The sequence below is a fragment of the Otolemur garnettii genome, unplaced genomic scaffold (genome assembly GCF_000181295.1).
Source record: "Otolemur garnettii isolate 467f Iridium unplaced genomic scaffold, OtoGar3 scaffold00147, whole genome shotgun sequence".
Classification (NCBI taxonomy): domain Eukaryota; kingdom Metazoa; phylum Chordata; class Mammalia; order Primates; family Galagidae; genus Otolemur; species Otolemur garnettii.
In genome coordinates, this window is record NW_003852542.1 from 2,442,702 (window position 1) to 2,461,046 (window position 18,345).

General features: G+C 52.4%; 1 protein-coding gene across 1 annotated transcript in view; it reads right to left on the reverse strand.

The window, feature by feature from the left end:
- Positions 1-12,199, reverse strand: part of ATOH8 (atonal bHLH transcription factor 8) — a 33,365-nt gene extending 21,166 nt beyond the window's left edge. The window contains exons 1-2 of the mRNA XM_012811008.2: positions 11,397-12,199; positions 1,689-1,880 (exon numbers count right to left, since the gene is read on the reverse strand). Coding sequence (XP_012666462.1) covers positions 1,689-1,880; positions 11,397-12,146 — 942 coding nt within the window. The 5' untranslated portion in view covers positions 12,147-12,199. The remainder of the gene's footprint in view (positions 1-1,688; positions 1,881-11,396) is intronic.
- Between the last annotated feature and the right edge of the window lie 6,146 nt (positions 12,200-18,345).

Genomic DNA, 18,345 nt, shown 5'->3' on the forward strand with positions numbered 1-18,345 from the left:
TCCAATCTGTACAATGGGGAGGTTGGTGTCTTAGATTTTTGGTGACTTTAGGAGAAGCCAAAAGCTCAGCTCTATCCGGGCTCCTCACCCTCCTTGCTCCTCTTCCTCACCAGGGTCGGGGGAGGGGGGACAGCCTCCTCTCAGCCTAGTACCCTGCTCCAGGCCAGCAGCCAGTAAAGGGAGGGGGCTTCCCCACTCCCTGCCTTCTGTGGAGAAGAGGAGGCAGGGGGATGGGGATGGGGCAGGCAGTGGGGTGGGAAGGGGACAGGGCGCTGCCTACCCTGCCCATCCACACCTCTGATGAATGCCTGGATGCCAAGGGAAGTTCATGGAGAGTTTACGAAGCTCCTTTGTCACAGTGCACCGCATGGAGCCATCAATCACGCCTTCATTTACCGGGTCACTTTCCAGAGGAAAGCGCCCAGCGCAGCAGTGGCACTTCCTCTCTCACGCACTTGATGAGGATTTCATCTAACTGGTCCACATTAAATCACTCCCAGGAATGCAGGTTCAATTAGCAGCAGTGGCTGGCTGTGAGGAGGTGGGCGGCCCTTCTTGGTGTGGGCCAGGGAGTCTATGGGGGCCTCTGGGAAACCGGGAGAACCCACAGAGGGGAGCGCCTGCTTGAAAGGGGTCTGGGGGAGGGATGTGAGCATAGGGGGAAGGGCAGGCAGGCAGGAAGGAGGCCGTTGAAAGAATAGATGGAAGATGATGGGGTCACCAGGCTCTCTGGATGCCAGGGGAGCTATCCTGCTCAGGGCAGCTGGAGTCGCTCCTCACTGACACAGACACAGACCAGTCCCACTTGCTCCCTGCAGCCATGTAGAAATAGATCCAGAGGGCTGCAATAAGCCTGGCTCAGCATTTACCACTGATGGGAGATGCCTGAAGCACAAGCCATCTGGGGACTCACAGCTGTGCCCAACACCTTTCTTCCTACACACACTTCCACAGCAGGCTTTGTACAAGCTGTTCCCCCTACCTCAGATGCTGTTCTGTCCTTGGCGTCCCCAGTGACCTCCTGGTTGTCAAGCTAGTCCTACCTAGCTCAAATACCGCTTGCACCAAGATGCCCTTTCAAACTCCCTGAGGCAGAAGGGTTAACCTGTCCCTCCTCTACCTGGCCTTCCACACCTCTCACACAGCAGCACTGTCCTCCCTTATGTACTTATGGGAGGGTCTCTCTGACCATCTCTGAGCTGCATGGGGATAAGGACTGTAAGTCTGTTATCTTCACACTCCCACCCAGCTTGCTTGGCCTATGGTTGGGGTTCAGTAAACCTCTCCTGAATGAATGAATGAATTCACTTGCCTTAATGCACAGCCTCAGATAACCCACAGATCAAGTCACCTTCCCAAAACCTGCCAAAGGCTGTCACCTTGTTCAGGGGAATCTCATCCTGATAGAACCACAAGGGGAATTCAGCCCCAGAGCACCTATGGCCAGAAAGGGCTTCAGAGCTAAACAGTGATTGTCCAAGGTCACCCAGCAGCCTGATTAGTAGGAGTAAGGTCACACTCACAATCCCAGAGATGTGAGGAGACCTGAAACTGGGGCGACCACCAGCAAACCTCCAAGAGCTGCTCTCTGGCCCCTTCAGAATTCTGGGTATGAGTGGGGCACCCCAAGTTCCTGTTCCTGCCCCATGTCCTTCCCATAGGACAGTGCCCAAGCAGCTGGTACATACCTTGCGCTTCTTGGCACGTCCCTCGGCCTGCAGGGTACGGGTGCAGCGCTGCACACACTCGGAGAAGCTGAGGTTGCTATGGTCTGCACTATAGTCGAGGTCGGCTAGCCGTGCCAGGGACAAGATGTAGTTACAGGCGATCCTCAGGATGGCCAGTTTGGACAGCTTCTGCCCATACGAGTAGCATGGCACCTGGTGGGGGAGAAGGTGTCAGGAGGGTTTGCAGGAGTCTCCATGCTGAGCAAGCAACCCCCATGCCCTCCTTGGCCAGCCAGGTGTGGGGGAAGTGGTCTGTCTGAGGCGCACCAGGGTCTTCCACCCTGAGTTTCTGACCTGTTCCAAATACCTGTTTTTTACACACACATGCACACACACACAGAGAGACACATCCACATTCCCATTTTGCAGGGGAAGAAACTGAGGCTCAGCTCATTCAGTTCATCCAAATGAAAGCATAGTGAATTTCCACCATGAGAGACCTCTGTCCTCCATGTTCCCTGAGAAGGAGTCTCTCCAAGAGCACAGATTTTTTTTTTTTTTTAGCTCCAATGTTCTTCCATTCACTTATTCAGCAACACTTGTTTTGTTGAATATTTGGGGATCCAATAGCTAATAACCTGATAGGTACTTGGGACTCTGGGAACACATAGGAAGGAAAGTGTCAGTGCTCAGCTGGAAAAACACATGCATAGTTTTCTTTTTCTTTCTTTTTATTTTTTTTGAGATAGAGCCTCAAGCTGTCCCCCTGGGTAGAGGGCCATGGCATAACAGCTCACAGCAACCTCCAACTCCTGGGCTCAAGCGAGACTCCTGCCTCAACCTCCCAAGTAGGTGGGACTACAGGCACCCGTCACAATGCCCGGCTATTTTTTCGTTGCAGCCATCATTGTTGTTTGGCGGACGCAGGCTGGATTCGAACCCACCACCTTAGGTGTATGTGGCTGGTGTCTTAGCCACTTGAGCCACAGGCGCTGAGCCAGTTTTCTTTTTCTATATGTCTCTGGAACTGGGATGCTGCTGGGCAGAAAATAATTGCAGAATAAATACAGCCCCCAACAAATCTGACCTTTTCGTCACTGTTTCATGATCAACTGGATACTTAATAATCACACAGGGATTATAACCAGGTGAGGAGAATGAGGCTTTAACTTTTGAAGTCATCTACCAACATTTGTGCTGCACAGACTGTGGCACAGCTGAACAGTTTTCTATGCTGTGACGTGGAAATATCTCCACAACATCCATCTGACAGGCGCTAACCAATAGATCCTACTGTCCCTACAATGTGTTGTCCAACATCCATCTGACAGGCGCTAACCAATAGATCCTACTGTTCCTACAATGTGTTGTCCACCTAAATGGCTAAAAACCCAGCAATCAAGGATCCTAGTCTCTTCTTTCCGACCACTTCTCGGGATCTATACGTGGTATCCATATCACTGATTAACCCATACCCCGCAGAGAGGGGGACCACACAGCACATTCACACAAGTATTTAGTAAGCACCCTCCCCCTCCATATGCCAGGCATTCTTATAGGCCAGTGGTTCTCAATCAGGGATGGTTTTGCCCCTTTGCCTCAAAGGATGGTTGGCAGTATCTGGAGACATTTTTGATTATAACCACAAAAGAGGTGGGATTGGGAGGGGAGAAGCCAGGGATGCTGCTAAACATCCCACAATGCACAGGATCCTGCACCCCCACAACAAGGAATTACCTGGCCCAAAATGTCGATAATGCCAAGGATGGAAATCTCCATTCCAGGCCCTGGGAATAAAGCATGAACAATCCCATTTAAGGTCCCCAGTCTAAGGTGACTGGGGACCTTAAATGCAACACCCACTCTGATCTCACTTAAACCTCACTCATATCCTACATCAGAGGAGCCTGCCCTCAACAGAGCTCTGACAGCATCCCATCTGTTCTGGACTGCCCATGCCGTCACCTCCCTGCAAGCTGAGGGGGAAGGCCATGTCTGAGGAGCCCAGCATGGGCCCTGCCAGTAACAGACTCTCAAAAGGGTTTGTTGATTGAGGAAGTGATCTTCTCCATATCTACTCCAGAATGTTCTAAAGTGGGTTTAAAAAACCTGTCTTCTCTCTGAGGATGAAGATTTAGCTATCTGGCATAGAGCCTAAGCACATGTACCTTTTCGTTACCTGGGTTCAACTCCTGGATCTGGTTCTGCCAACCTGGGCAAGAGACAGAATCTTTCTAAACCTCAGTGTCCTTGTCATATTGGAAACAAGACTGGCCTCACAAGAAAGTAAAGATTAATTAAGATGACGTATGCATTACAGGATAAGGCCTGATAGAAGGCCATGACATTATTACAGTCAGAATCACAGGTCTCCAAAGAAGGCCTCCAGAAAGGGTGAGAAGCAGGTCTGGAGCCAGGACACATGCTCCCCCCTTCCCCTCCCCAGGGGTCCAGTCCCCTCCCCAGAGGTCCAGAGACTAGGAAACCCAGGGAAGAGGAAACGGTGACAGAGCAAAAGCCAACTCCCATACATTCCCACCCCCTACTCCCACCCTGGCCACAGCTCCAAACCCATCCAAGAAAAGCTGGCAGAAAAATGCACTTTGCTTGTTCCCAACCAGAGTCCAGAAAATCCTGCTTTATCAGCCTGAACAAATAAACAAGGTCTGGTCATCCTGGGGCAGGGAAGGGGGTCTCAGGGGCCAGCCAGCATCTCTGCCTCCTGCTCACCCCCTGAAAAGGTATGCTGGCCCTAGAGGCGGGGGGGGGGGAGGCTCTGGGGACTGGGCACAGCCTGGTGGCAAGGCCCCTAGCACTGTTTTCACTCAGGTGCCCTGCAGGGGCTTTCCCATAAATACCCAGCAATTTGAGTCCCTGGCTCATTAGGGCTTTGCTGGGCTTCCAGCAGGGAGGTGGGATCGTGGGAGGGCTCTGCCCACTGCCACCCAGGGTCACTATGGCACTACAGAGCAACAGACTGGGCCAAAGGCCAGCCTAGGGGGCCTCATGCCAGGTTAGAGGCCAGTTTTGTTCCAGATTTGTCACTCTGTCCCATTGCATCTATCAAGCTCCAGGTCTAACAATAAGAAAACCAGCTAGTAAGCTCTCATATATCTGGCACTATTGTAGCTATTTACAGGTAGTATTATCCCATTTAAAACCTTTCTCCCAAATAAAGACGATTAACCCATGTTTACATGAGGAAACAGACAGGTGACATGTAGGGCCCCAGATCATCCTGGCTGGAGCCAGAAGCTGGTCTGACTGGCACCTAAGGAAGGCCCACGGCCATTGGGCTCCCAAGCTCCCACTATAAGAGGTAGCCACATATGGAACACCAAGAGCTCCTATCAGGTAGCTGCCTGCTTCCTCCCACCTCCAGAGGTGGCTCCTCAACTCACCTGACATCCAAGCTCCAGGACACAGCCACCTAGCCCTGATACCCCAGCTCAGACGGACCCTGGCCTGAGCTACCCCAGCAACTTGAGAATCTGGCAACCAGCTCTAGTTCCAGGAGGCCAAAGTGGGATGGAAAGAGCTGGTCTGAGTTCCGGGAACTGTATGACTGTAAGCAAGTGCCCTCACCTCTCTGAGCCTCAGTATCCCCATCTGGAGAGTAAGAACAATTTTGTGTACTACACCCAGCTGCGGGGACTACTCACAGCAACTTGTGCAAGATTCTGTACAGCACAGACTCCAGTGCCCATGGAGACCCAGCCACCTTGCTGATTCCTGTGATCTAGAAGGCTAGGCAGAGGATGGGGGTTCTGAGTACAATGTCTGTATTCATCTGTTAAGCAGTCCGATGAGGTATAAATGATCACTTTCACTTTACAGAGAGGTGTGTGACCTCTACTCCCAGGCATGAAGAACTCTCTGGATCGCTCAGCAGGTGAGAGATAAGCTGGATTTTGAACCCATGGTTTAGCTGGGCTCTTTCCAATGAGCCAGCAGGAACGGCCTGGAGACGAGCATCAGTAGCCTAAGGTGGGGAGGCAGACTGCCACCCTCTGAGCTGGTGATGGGACAGTTCTGGGATGATGATGCCACGGGTCCCCGAACTTTGTGCATTACCTCTTTGAGCATCCACAGCAAGGCCCCAAGTCCACCCACCCACTCCACTCCCTGCAGAGGACCCCACAGTGGTTTTCTGCTCACCCTGATCAGAGAACACAGGCTCCCCCTCCTGACAGACTGCTTGACTTCCACGAAAATAACAGGACCTGCCTCATGCTCATCCCACAAGGATTGTTAAACTTCAGAGGAGCAGATTTTGGCATTTGCACAAGGTCCCCCAAACCCCTAAAACATTCCATCAAAACAGCTCCAGCAAATGGGGAAAAGCAGGAAGGGCAATGACCTGGGAGCCTGGGGGACTGGCTCTACCTCTGGCCATCCCTGTGACCTCAGGTAGACCCCAAACCTTATGGAACTTCAATGTCCTCACCAATAAAATGAGCATCAGAATGCCGGCAAATGTGGGGAATCACCATAAAGAAACAAAGCCAAGAACCTCAAATGAGAATGCAGGGGACGCTCAAAGCCCTCTGCCTTCTTGCTTCTGTGCCAACTCCTGCCTACCCTTCAGCCCTCCTGCAAGGCCAAGACTCCTGGGCCCACAGAGACCTGTGTCCAGTGCCTACAGCTGAGCACTGGTTCCAACGGAAACCATTCTCTAATCTCTCACATCAGTGAGTGCTGGATTTCTGGGGTGAAGTCACTTTACCCAGAACTGTTCAAGGTCCTTGTCAAGATCTATTTCAACAGCTCCTTTAAAATCCCAACCTCCTATACAGCCACAAGGCTGGGCCCTAAGAACCTGAGTCTTAGCGGTTAAGAGCTGCAGCCCCAGGGCCAGACAGGCTTGGGTACAGATCTTGGTCACTCTGTGACCTTGAGCAGTTTGCTACCTCTATGTAAATGTCCTCGCCTGTAACATGGGAAGGTAGCACTATAGATATGCAACAGCAAGCCTGGGTAAGGCACAAAAGCCTCTGCAATGAGGCCCAACAAGCAGCTACCCTAGTGACCAGGGACATGATGGGACAGAAGGGCCTCTGTCACATGTAGCCCCAGTGCACGCAGGCTTGTCCCCTCATAGCCTGAGGGGATATACACAGGCTGCCCTGTGCTCCACCCCCATCTCCTTTTTACATGTGGGGTGTAAGAGTGAGGGAGGTGCTGAGCTGGCCCAAGCCCCCTCCAGACCACCCTGAGTTCACTCCCTGAGGACCCCTGGGGGACTCTAGGGACAGCAGAGGAGGTGTCGTTCCTCATCACCCTCCAGTGCTGCCATCCCTCTGGCAAAACAGGGGCTTTAGGGGAAAGAGGAAATCCACACACATACAGATACCCTTGGGGGGGCAACAGCTTGTGAGACAGAAGGTTCCACTGCTCCAGCCCCTCCTCGCACCACTCAGCAAGATCAGCCTTTCCCTTCAACCCCTCCCAGCTGGCAGGGAGCAGCCCTGCACAGGGACCAAGCCCAGCTGTGCACACATGGCCTTCACATGAGGTGGCAGGGAGGGCTCTAGTGCAGCTGGGCTGGTGGCATGTGCTACAGCCTGACCATCTGCCCTGCACAGCCCCCCCCCTCTGGCCAGAGGGCCTCTTCCCACCTGCACCTCGCAGGTGGCCATGCAGCCTGTGTCCCCTGCTCCCTTTCAGTTGGTTGAGAGGATAGTGGATCTTAACAAAATAGAAGCCTGTCTGGCTTCTTCATGCTGAGTTTGGATGGCTTCAGGGCATTAGACAGACTGAGGAACAGAGCTGTTAAAAGTCACAAGAACTCTGATTCAAATCCAGGCTCTACAGTGACAGTGACATGCAGCTATGCAGGCTGTGACTATATGATGCTTTGGAGGCACCACCACACTGGAGTCTGGTGAACAGCATGCCAAAGTGGCATGCAGCACAAAACCCACAAGGCCACAGGCAGTGGCAAAAGGCTGGGATACCTCAGCCAACTTATGTAAGCTCTCTGAACCCCAGTGTCACCATCTGTGAAATGGGGCAGGGAATAGAGAGGGTGTGATAATAATACCTATATATTAAATGAACCAATATACATAACATGCTTAGCACTGTCCCTGGCACAAAGTATCGGATAAATGGTAGTTGCTGTGATGGTTATTAAAACTGTTAGAGGCTGAGTGCCTGTGGCTCAAGTGGCTAAGGCGCCAGCCACATACACCTAAGATGGCAGGTTCAAATCCAGCCCAGGCCCACCAAACAACAATGATGGCTGCAACCAAAAAATAGCCGGGCGTTGTGGTGGGTGACTGTAGTCCCAGCTACTTGGGAGGTGGAGGCAGGAGACTCGCTTGAGCCCAGGAGTTGGAGGTTGCTATGAGCTGTTGTGCCATAGCACTCTACCCAGGGCGACAGCTTGAGGCTCTGTCTCAAAAAAAAAAACAAAAACAACAACAAAAAAACCTATTAGAGAGTTCTTACTGCTATGTTTGTTGAGAGCCTTGCCCAACCCTAAGGACCTCGGAGATGCTTAAGGAACGTTCGGTGCTCTCATAGCTCCCATTCCTTTCCTCACTGGCTCTATGCAAAGAAGCTATGGATGAGGTAAGTGAGATTACCATTTCACAGCATGAGCAACTAAGACCCAGAGAGGAACAATGACTTGTCCACAGCCACACAGAAAGCATGCAGCACATGCACGACTCAGAGGCTGGCTTTTGGACTCTCAAATCAGTGCTCCTTTCATCATACCAGGAACCTCTGGGAAATGAAGTCCCAGACCACAGCCACAGTCCCAGATCCAATCTTAATGCCACAGCAGCCCCAGCCCCATTTTGGGCAGAGTCACCCAAGGGCCCATTTCAAACAAGTAGGCTTGAGCCTAGATCCAGAGCTACAGCCAGTCTGAACTGGGGCAGGGGGAAGGGCACATTATGCAGGCGAGGCTGAGACCCAGAAGAGGAAAGAGCTCCTCTGGAACATGGGACTTTCTCTAGCAAATGGATGCTGCAGTGGGGCAGGGAGCATGGTGGCATGGTAGATGTAGTCTTAACCCTTGGCTCTGTGACCAGACATGCACTGTATTTCTTTCCTTCCCAGATAACAAGCAGACGCCCACTATGGCCTAGCAGGCTTTTCAGGGAAGGGTCAGAATGGTTGGGGGCAAGGAGGAAACAAACAGAAGCACGTGCTTCCGTGACTGTGTACTTGTGTTTCCATGACCACACATCTGTGTGTGCTCTTGGGCACGTGCAATGAGCACGTGTGTGCACATGGGTGTGTGTACCTGGGTGTGTATACACATTCTCTGCCTGAGAGGGCTTGGGTTTTGCCTTCTGCTTAGACACACTGAACTTGTCCCTTTTATATACAACCTCCCACAGGAAGGGTGGAAGTGAAAGGAGACCAGAATTAATAATCTCATCTCAGAGAGTCTGCCAAGTGAATACCCAGCTCAATTATTAACAAACATCATAGGTTAGGGGTTGTGGGGAGCCCGTGACACTGACATGGATGGCACTGTAGGAAGCATTTGACCGGGTGGGCATTCTAGAAACTGCTGTCATTTCCCAACCCTCTAGGTGATCTCGGACAAGTCTTCTTCTTTCTCTGGGCTTCAGTTTTCCATTCCATAATACACATTGATCCAATCCTGATATGGATATTGTTAATAAGGTGGAATTTTTTTTTTTTTGAGACAGAGACTCACTTTGTCACCCCCAGAAGAGTGCCATGGTGTCACAGCTCTCAGCAACCTCAAACTCTTAGGCTTAAGCGATTTTTTTTGCCTCAGCCTCCCAAGTAGTTGGGACTAGGCTCCCGCCACAACACTGGCTATTTTTAGAAGCGGGGTCTCACTCTGGCTCAGGCTGGTCTCAAACTCCTGAGCTCAGGCAATCCACCAGCCTCAGCCTCCCAGAGTGCTAGAATTATAGGGGTGAGCCACCACATCTAGCCAATAAGGTGGAATTTATTGTTGAAAGCAGTAAAAGCCCCTGGACAAGTGAGATGTAATAAATCACTCAGATAAATATTCTCACTCAGAACAGAAAGGGGCAGCTGGAAGGGTAGAAATGGCTTGCCATTTGAACTGGAAGTCAAAGTCAGTTCTGCCCTGCTACTTACCAGCTGTGAGGCTCTGGGCATGAGGCCTCACCAATCTGGGAGGAACTTCCTTAGTTGCAGGATGAACAGGTGGACACGCATCTCTCTGTTCTTCTGTCATCCTTCTGCCCTGGGAAGTGGGTTGCACGACATCCCACAGGATGCTACCCCTACCCAGGACTGAGACAGAGCTGCTGGCCCAGAGTGGGACTGGCTGCACCACTGTGCCCACTGCCTAGGGTATCAGCTGGTGTGGCTGTAGGCAGAGGCTTAGCCTGGTCTATGACAGCCACCTGACCTCCCCACCCTCGCCCCACCTTACTAACCAAACATCTCCCCCAAGTCCAAGCAAGACACTTTGGCTTAAAAGCCATAAGGCCTCTTTGCCCAGGGAGTTCAATTTCCTTCCCATGGACAAAAACAGGCATTATAGCCCCCTCCTCCCCCAGTCCTCAGAAGGGAAAGTGTGATTCAAAAAGAAGATCATGATTTCTGAAATGTTTTGTTGTTGGCTAAGGACCAGAGAGGTTGAGAAACTTTCCTGGAGTCACACAGCAAATCAGCTGCAAAGCATGCAAAGAAACTCACTCCACAAACCAGTCACATCCACCTACAACCTTTATGCATGCCCTGTGTGAGGTGGGGGGTAAGCACTTATCACCTTCTTCCTAGACCTCCTTTTTCTCTAAGAAAATTAGAAGTCTAGAACCCCAGGGCAGTGCCAACCTTGTCTAATGTGTACTTGTAAACCGCCCCTCCCCACCATGGTAATTCTTGGGTTAAGTGTTCTACCCCACTGGTGGAGGCACTGTCCAGTGAGGGAAGCCCCAACCAGCCCCCAACTAAGTAGTCCCCAACTGGCCCCAGAACTAGGCTCTGCAGATCCCCCAAAGGGAGGCTCCTGACTAGCTGGTCCCCTGGGCAGAGCTGCCTCCCTCACTACAGGATGAGGGGTGGGGTTGAAGCAATGTCCTGGGAAGGCTCCCACCAGCCAATTCTAGAGGCCACCCCTGGGGAGAGGGTGCAGGCGTGTAGCCCAGGTTTTTAAGGACACCAAGGCCAAAGATGCAGAAGTAGAAGCAACCTGAGTGTATCAGCATCCCCGCTAGGAGCTGGGGACTGAAGAGGGGTGACAGGCTCCCTAGGACTGCTGGACTCTCACACTCCCGACTGCTTCACCACAGCGTTCCAGGCCTCAACACCACTAACAGGGGCTCCAAGACTCTGGCCACGACAAATGCCTGCAAGAGAAGAGTCTTCCACCCCTCCCTAGTTTAAAACAGATTCTCACATTGCCCCTCTTCACATCCCACTGCTCCCAAGAGACTCCGGGAGATAAATTCTCACCTTCATAAAAGTGAACTGTGATGGATAAAGTCAGACTCTTAGACCCGGCTACCCCCTGGCGGGGCGGTGGGTGGTGCACATGCCTGGGCCAGAGACCTCGAATGCTTACCCCCACTTTACACAGTAGGAGTCGAATCAACGCTGTGGCAAGGTCACTGCCTCAGGACTGCCCAAAACTGTCTTAGCCCCGGGACGGACCAGAGGGGACAGCTTGTCCCTTAAACACACACCTAGCCTCCCTACAGTCCCTGGACCATCCACCCACCCAAAAGGCAATCGCCCCCGGGCACGGTGAGGAGCTGGTACCTGCTTCCTGAGTGCCTCGAAGGCTGCGCTGATGGTGTGCACCCGAGTCCGCTCCCTGGCGTTCGCCAGGAGCCTCCGGGTCTGCTGCAGGGCTTTGATCTCGGAGGAGGCGGCAGTCGCTTCGCCTGGCCGTTTCCTAGGCGACGCGGAGGAATCCGGGTGGTTATTGTAAATTACGTGTGAAATTGAAGAGTAGGAACTTTCCCCCGGGCGCGTGGGGGGCGCAGGGCGCACTACAGCATCTGGGGGCGCTGGAGGCGCTGGGGGAGCTGGAGGCGCAGGGCGTGCGGGTGGTGCGCACAGTAAGATGCGGGGACGCAGGCCGAGCTCCCGGAAAGGCTGTGCCTCGGGACCCGCAGGTATTTGGCCCTGCGGTGCCGGCGGCGGTGGCGGCGTGGGGAGTCCCGGCCCCACTGCGCCCAGAGCAAAACCGCGTCTCCGCGCGTCCGAGACTTCGGGCGCCCGGGAGCCCCCACGCTCCCGGTTTATGTCCGCGCCCCCACTTTGGGGAACAACCGGCGCCGCTGGGGCTGGCACTGGGACCGGCTGTAGCCGTTGGGTCCTGTCCCGAAGCCCGTTGGTGGCGACCGCGCCGGGCTCAGGAGCTTCCAAGTCCAATCGGAAAGTTTTATAGCCATTCGCGCGCCGCGCCGGCTCCTTGCCTTTCCGCTTGAGTTTCTTGAGACCATTCAGCTCCTTCACGCACACGGTCTTCCACGGCCCGTCCTCGAGGACTGGGATGTGCTTCATGGTGCAGACAACGCGCGAGGCAGGGGCGTGGGGCTGCCCCGGACGCGCACCCGCCGCGCCCGCTCTGCACGCCGCGCGCGGGCTCTGCCCCGGCCGCGCTCAGCGCCGCGGAGTCTCTCGCTCTCCCCCTTCGCTCCCTCGCCCTCCCTCGCCGCCTCCCTCCCTCTCTCCTTTTCTCCCCCTCGCCCGGGGCAGCTGCGCCGCCGGCTCCACGAAGCCGCTGGGCTGTCCGTTCCCGGAGCGCTCAGAGTGTCATCTCAAGTCCCTGCCGCCTAGCCAGCATTTCTGGAGAACGCCCGCTGAGCTCCATCTGTGTTTGTTTAGCCTCAGTTTACACAGAAGCCCAGTTCGCGAGATCAGTCAGCGCCGCCGCCCGGAGAGGAGGCAGCTCCCGCCGCCGCCGCCTCCCCAGCCCCGGCCGCCCGAGCCGCGAGCGCCTTTAAAGAAACAGGAAGCATTTTTCAAAACAGCTGGGCTGCCGGCCTCCTCCTTTGTCCGCGTGCTCTCTATCTCCCTCCCACCCTCATCCCTTCTGCCCAGAACCTGCCTCCTCCCGCGCTCCCTCCCCGCCCCCTGCTGTAGTCCGGGCGCTTCTTTTCCCTAAGGACCGTCTGCTCCAGCAAGACCGTCTGGAGCACGTGACTTTGGACCCTTCGGCCCTTCCCGAAATTGTTCCCGGCTTTGCTATGCTCTCCGGGACGCAGCACCGACCTTCACCCCTCAGAATCTTCCCGCCCGCCCCTCCATCCCAGCTCAGCCCGGTGACTTCTTCAGGGGAAATCAGTGGAGAAGGAGGGCGTCTCTGGAGTTGCCCGACGACTTTCACCTACATAGCGTCCAAGGCGACCCCGTCCATTCTCACACTTGCTGGAGCAGGGAAGCGAGGAGGAAGAGAGGGTTTAAGCCATAGGGAAACTGAGGCTCAAACTTCAAAGTCGCACAGCGGGTCAAACAGGCAGAGAAGGATGGAAGCTTCAGATTTAGACAGACCTAACATCTGTGAGAATCTAAAGTCACTCACTCCAGGCGCCCTGCTAAGCTCAGATTTACTCATGTATGAAATGCGAGATTTGGAGAACATCAACTCACAAATGAGAGATTTCGAGAATATCAATCACAGCATTGCTGTGAGGAATTAAAGTACTAGGGACAGAAGAAGTGTCAGTGGCTAGTGGAATGGTAGCTGTGATTATTATTGCTTTTATTAACTGAGATACAACAGCTCTTAGAGGCAGATTTCCTGGACTCAAACCCCAGCTCTGCCACTTACTGTGTGACCTTGGGTAAGTCACTTAGCCTCTCTGTGCCTCCCTTTTTTCATCTCTAAAACAAGGGTCATAATCATACCTTTCTGTCAAGATGGCTCTGAAGGATAATGGTGAGGGGCAGAAGTCAACTCCCCAGATTCCCCCCCCCCCAATCCCCAGTCCTCTGTGCCATTGTACTGGAGATTCTGGAAAGAAGTCAGATTAGTAGGCCCTCGCACGTTCTCTTGGAGGACCACATTCCAGCTGTATCCCAAGTCCACACAGAGCTTAACTCCTCCCTGGTCGTTTTTCTGTGGCAGTTCCCCCCTCAAGGCAAGTAGGTACTAAAAGCCCAAAAGGTGAATTTGGGTGAATATAGATCCATGATCTTGGCCTTGAGCTCTGATGAAAATGTAAGGACTCATACATAGCCTAGAGTGCCCCTCCACTCCAGGGGAGAATGCCTGGGGGTGCAGGAGGCAGGGACAGCATGTGGCCTGCAGCACCCAAGGTCCTAGGAGGTGGGATGGGGTCTGGGCAGAAGGTTCAAGGGCAGGATCATGGAGCTAGGGCCAAAAACCCATGTTAGGCCTTGACATTTCAAGTGTTGAGCCCCATAGCTATAAGCAAGTCATTTCATCCGGTAGGAACTCTGTTTTCTGTCTTTGAGTATATCTCTCAACTAGTAGTCCAGCCAACTTCTCAGTGCAATTGGGAAAGTAAAAGATCATGAATATAAAAGGACTTTCTTTGACGTAGCCTTCAAACAGACACACACCCTTGAGGCAGGCAGTTTTTTGACAACAGTAAACGTAAAACCTCATTTTTCCTCCTGAGGTCAGTGTCAACATCATAAAGCATGTGCGCGCTGCAGCACCCACTTCCTTGGACACCCACGTCTTCCTGCAGCTTATCTCTGTCCTAAAGGCCAAGGCTGTGCCCCAGAGAGGAGCCTTCATCCTCCTGCTTGTTTCCCTTCCCAGTCTAGAACCCTCAAGTCCTGGCCTTTGCTCACAGATCCTCCCTGTCTCCCCTCCCTCTGCATGCTCATCCTATCCCAGGACAAGCTCCAGTCCCCTTCCTCCTGGAAGCCTTCACTGATTCCCACAGCTCCTGTCACTTTTGCTGGCCTCTGTGCATGATTACTTGCTGGCAAGTATTGCAGTAACTTATCCTCCACCACAGCTCTGCAGGACTCCCTGGGTTTGTGAGCTCCTGAAAGGCCAGCTCTTCCCTTCCTCCCTGACTCTAAGAGTTAGTACTAAAATGGCTCACCATTGCAATCCTAACACTCTGGGAAGCTGAGGTGGGTGAATTGCCTGAGCTCAGGGGTTCGAGACCAGCCTAAGCAAGAGGGAGACTATGTCTCTACTAAAAATAGAAAAAACTAGCCAGGCATTGTGGCAGGCACCTGTAGTCCCAGCTACTCAGGAGGCTGAGGCAGGAGGATCTCTTGAGAACAAGAGTTTGAGGTTGCTATGTGCTATCACACCACAGCACTCTATCCAGGGTGACTGAGTGAGACTCTGTCCCAAAAAAAAAACAAAAACAAAAAAAAGAGTTAGTACCCAGGAAGCCTTTTCAGAGGGCAACTAGCCCTCATGCCCTTTACATTCCTGTCTGCAGACCCAAACCTTGTACATTCAGCCAGCCAGTGGCAGAGATGGAAGAAAAGCTACAGTGCTTCTCCAGACCTGCTCAGGTACTCTCTGATCCTCAGGTTCCTCCTCTGTAAAGTGGGGGTGACAATAGCATGCCTCACAGGGCTGTGAAGATTACACGAGGTAGTCCATATGGCATTTATCATGGTAGCTAAAGTCTACCATGGGAATGGGGGGCCGAGGCATCGGCATTAACACAGCTGCCCAGGCCCCCTTGCCTCCCAGGATCAACCCCTGGAGTACCCATGGCTAGCTAGAATGTGTGAGACGTCTCTGGCAGAACTAATTATCATCTCTAAAGAGGACAAGGCTAACCCTAAAGAGGTATGTGAAAATCATGTATCCTGGTTGAATACCAAGGGCTCCACTCACACTGATCCCAAGCCACTTACTAACTCCCCCTAAATAGAAGAGAAGGTCACTGAGGTCCCATGGGGTGGGAGGAGGAGAAAGGAATGGATAAGACAGGTCAGCCATGCTGGATGGAGGTACAGCTAGGCTCCAAGTGAAGCTCTAGGCTCCCAAGGTGCTGCCTTCCCTCTCGCCAAGCTGCCTTTCCTGCTAGCCAAATGCCCAAGCTCTGCAGCTGGCAACAAGTAAGTCTAGAAGGGATCTTCACTTTGCTCCTTCCAGTTGGGTGGGCTTGAGCAGCTACTTCACCTCCCTGTGCCTTGGTTCAAGTCTGGGCATTGTCACATTTGTCCCATTTGTCCTAAGATAGAATGGCGTGTTGGGAACAGGTGGCAAATTGTAAAGAGTCCAGCTGATGTTAAGGGTCCCTGCTAGTACCACTCTCAGCCTACCAGATCACAGACCTTCCAGGTCCAGGTTAGCTGCCTATGCTTCGCTGGCTTAAGGGTCAAACCTGTCTCATGGTGTCTTAATTCTGCCTTGCTGAAAGTAAAGCGGGCTGGGCAGCTCCCCCTGGTGGTGCTGCACTGCCAGGATTGCACACAACACTGCAGCCTCTCCGTGAGAAACTTCTTGGTAGTTGTGGACCCAGGAGTGGTGGCACTGCAATGACAGTAATATGGACTTCACGAATTTGTAGAGTTGCCAGGCTCCAGGGATTTAGGTGGACCCTGTCTTTCGATGGGACAATGCAGACACTCCAAGAAAACCTATTCCCTTCATTAAAAACATTATCCACGGAATTAACTGTTGGAGGTTACCCTGGAATGATGATACCACTGGAAGATTCCATACCCCCCAGGATGGCTGTTCCAGGGAGAGGAATGAAACTAGAAAGGGAAGGGGAGGAAAGAGCTCAGGCCACTTGGTATAGATGCTAGAAAGCCAGGCAATAGTAATCACTACCACATAGGGAGGCTCTATTTCATGAATCCTCATGACACCGGGAACTAAACCCACTCTACAAATAAGGAAACTTAGGCTCCCAGAAGGAAAAAAGTTACCAATGGAAAGGAAATAATAGAAGTGGGATTTGAGCCCAGGTCAACTGACAAAAAAACCCATGCTTTGGACTATTGCACCCCACTTCCTCTTGAAAGCTTGGTGACTAACATCTGGGGAGGTGAGTAAATGGGCCACCTATGGGGCTGGCCTCTGGCAGCTGGCTCTTTCTGCACGTGCTGCCAGCCTGGGTGGGCTTCTTGCTGTCCAACTATCAGATGGAGCCAGTATCCAGGTACTGGTCCTCTCCCTGCATTGCAGGTAGCACCTTCCCAGCAGTTCCTTGGTGTATACATACCACCTGTAAGTGAGAACAGGACAGCTCTATGGGGAGGCATCCAGCAATTACTGTCTTCTTGGCTGGATGGGATGAAACTTTGGATACTTGCTACATGAAACTTTATATCCCTAAATCTGGAGTCCCTGATTGTTCCAAAGTAGGTATGAAACCCATTAGAGAAAGAGTAGCAATTAGACTGCCAAGAGGAAATTCTCCTGGTAGAAACAGATACAATTTGAACAGTGCTCCTGTACTCACAGCAGCCTCAGATAAGCCCACCCAGAAGAGTGAGAAGAAAGTAGAATGTGGTCAACTTGGTGGTGCCCAAAGCCTCTCTCTACCTCCCCGTCATAATGCCAGCACTGCCACCATTAACCAGCTGGACATTGGATCCAGAGAACAGCAATGAGACACCCAGGCAGGCAATGTTATGGACTCACTCTCCAGTCTTCCTTCTACCTTTCTCTATTCAAGTGGTCACCCCTGTTAGGGAAAATTAAGAGAGTCGCTGGGGCTGGGGCAGATTTGCGATAAAGGCTCTGCACAAGGAGAGAGGGAGGTGTCCAGCACTCGCTCCTTGAGACCTGCTGGGCATACCTTCTCAGCCTTGAGCACATATACTGCATTTCGTGCTGCAGATTCCCTGGCAGAGGGCGGTGCCCATGGGCCAGGTCTTAGCCCTTGGCTGTTGTGGTTAGAGTGGAAGGGGGAAAATTCAGGAGAGTTGTGAACCAACATCAGGTGGAGCCTGGCATGACAGGTTTCCAAACAATTGGGCAGGCATCAATTTAAAACATAAGACAGCTCAGAGCCTGTAGCTCAGTGGCTAGGGTGTCAGCCAAATACACTGGAGCTGGCTGGTTCGAATGCAGTCCAGGCCTGCCAAACAACAATAACAACTACAACCAAAAAATAGCTGGGTGTTGTGGTGGGCTCCTGTAGTCCCAGCTACTTGGGAGACTGAGGCAAGAGAATCACTCAAATCCAAGAGTTTGAGGTTGCTGTGAGCTGTGACCCCATGGCATTCTACCCAGGGTGACAGCTAGATACTCTGTCTCAAAAAAAAAAAAAAAAAAGCAAAACATAAGACACTTCATGTCATTTCTTTGCTCAAAACCTCTTTTTTCTCAGATGTGTTAGGGGCTGCCAGAGGTTCCTTCCCTTCTTGTATGCATGGAGAAGTGATTTGTTGTTCTGCTACAGTGTATCTGGGCTAGCCTGCAACTGCTTTTGCAGAAATGGTGCTTTGCTTTATGGAAACTGACTGTTAGTGTTCTGCCATTTGGAGCCCTTAGTTGCCATGTGAGAAGTCCAAACCATTCTGCTGTAGAGAGAGGCCATGTAGAGAAAACCCATGGTACCAGACATATGACTGAAGATGGTGCCCAGTGGACCCTCAGATGCCTCCAGCCTCAGCTTCTATCTGACTGCAGCCCCATGGGAGAACCCAAACAAGAATCGCCCAGCTGAGCCCAGTCACCCTACAGAACCATCAGAAAAAATATTAAATTATGTTAAGCCACTACAGTTTGGATTGTTTGTTATTCAGCAATAGAGAACTGGAACATTATAGTAGGAGCCAAAGTTGACATCTGGTC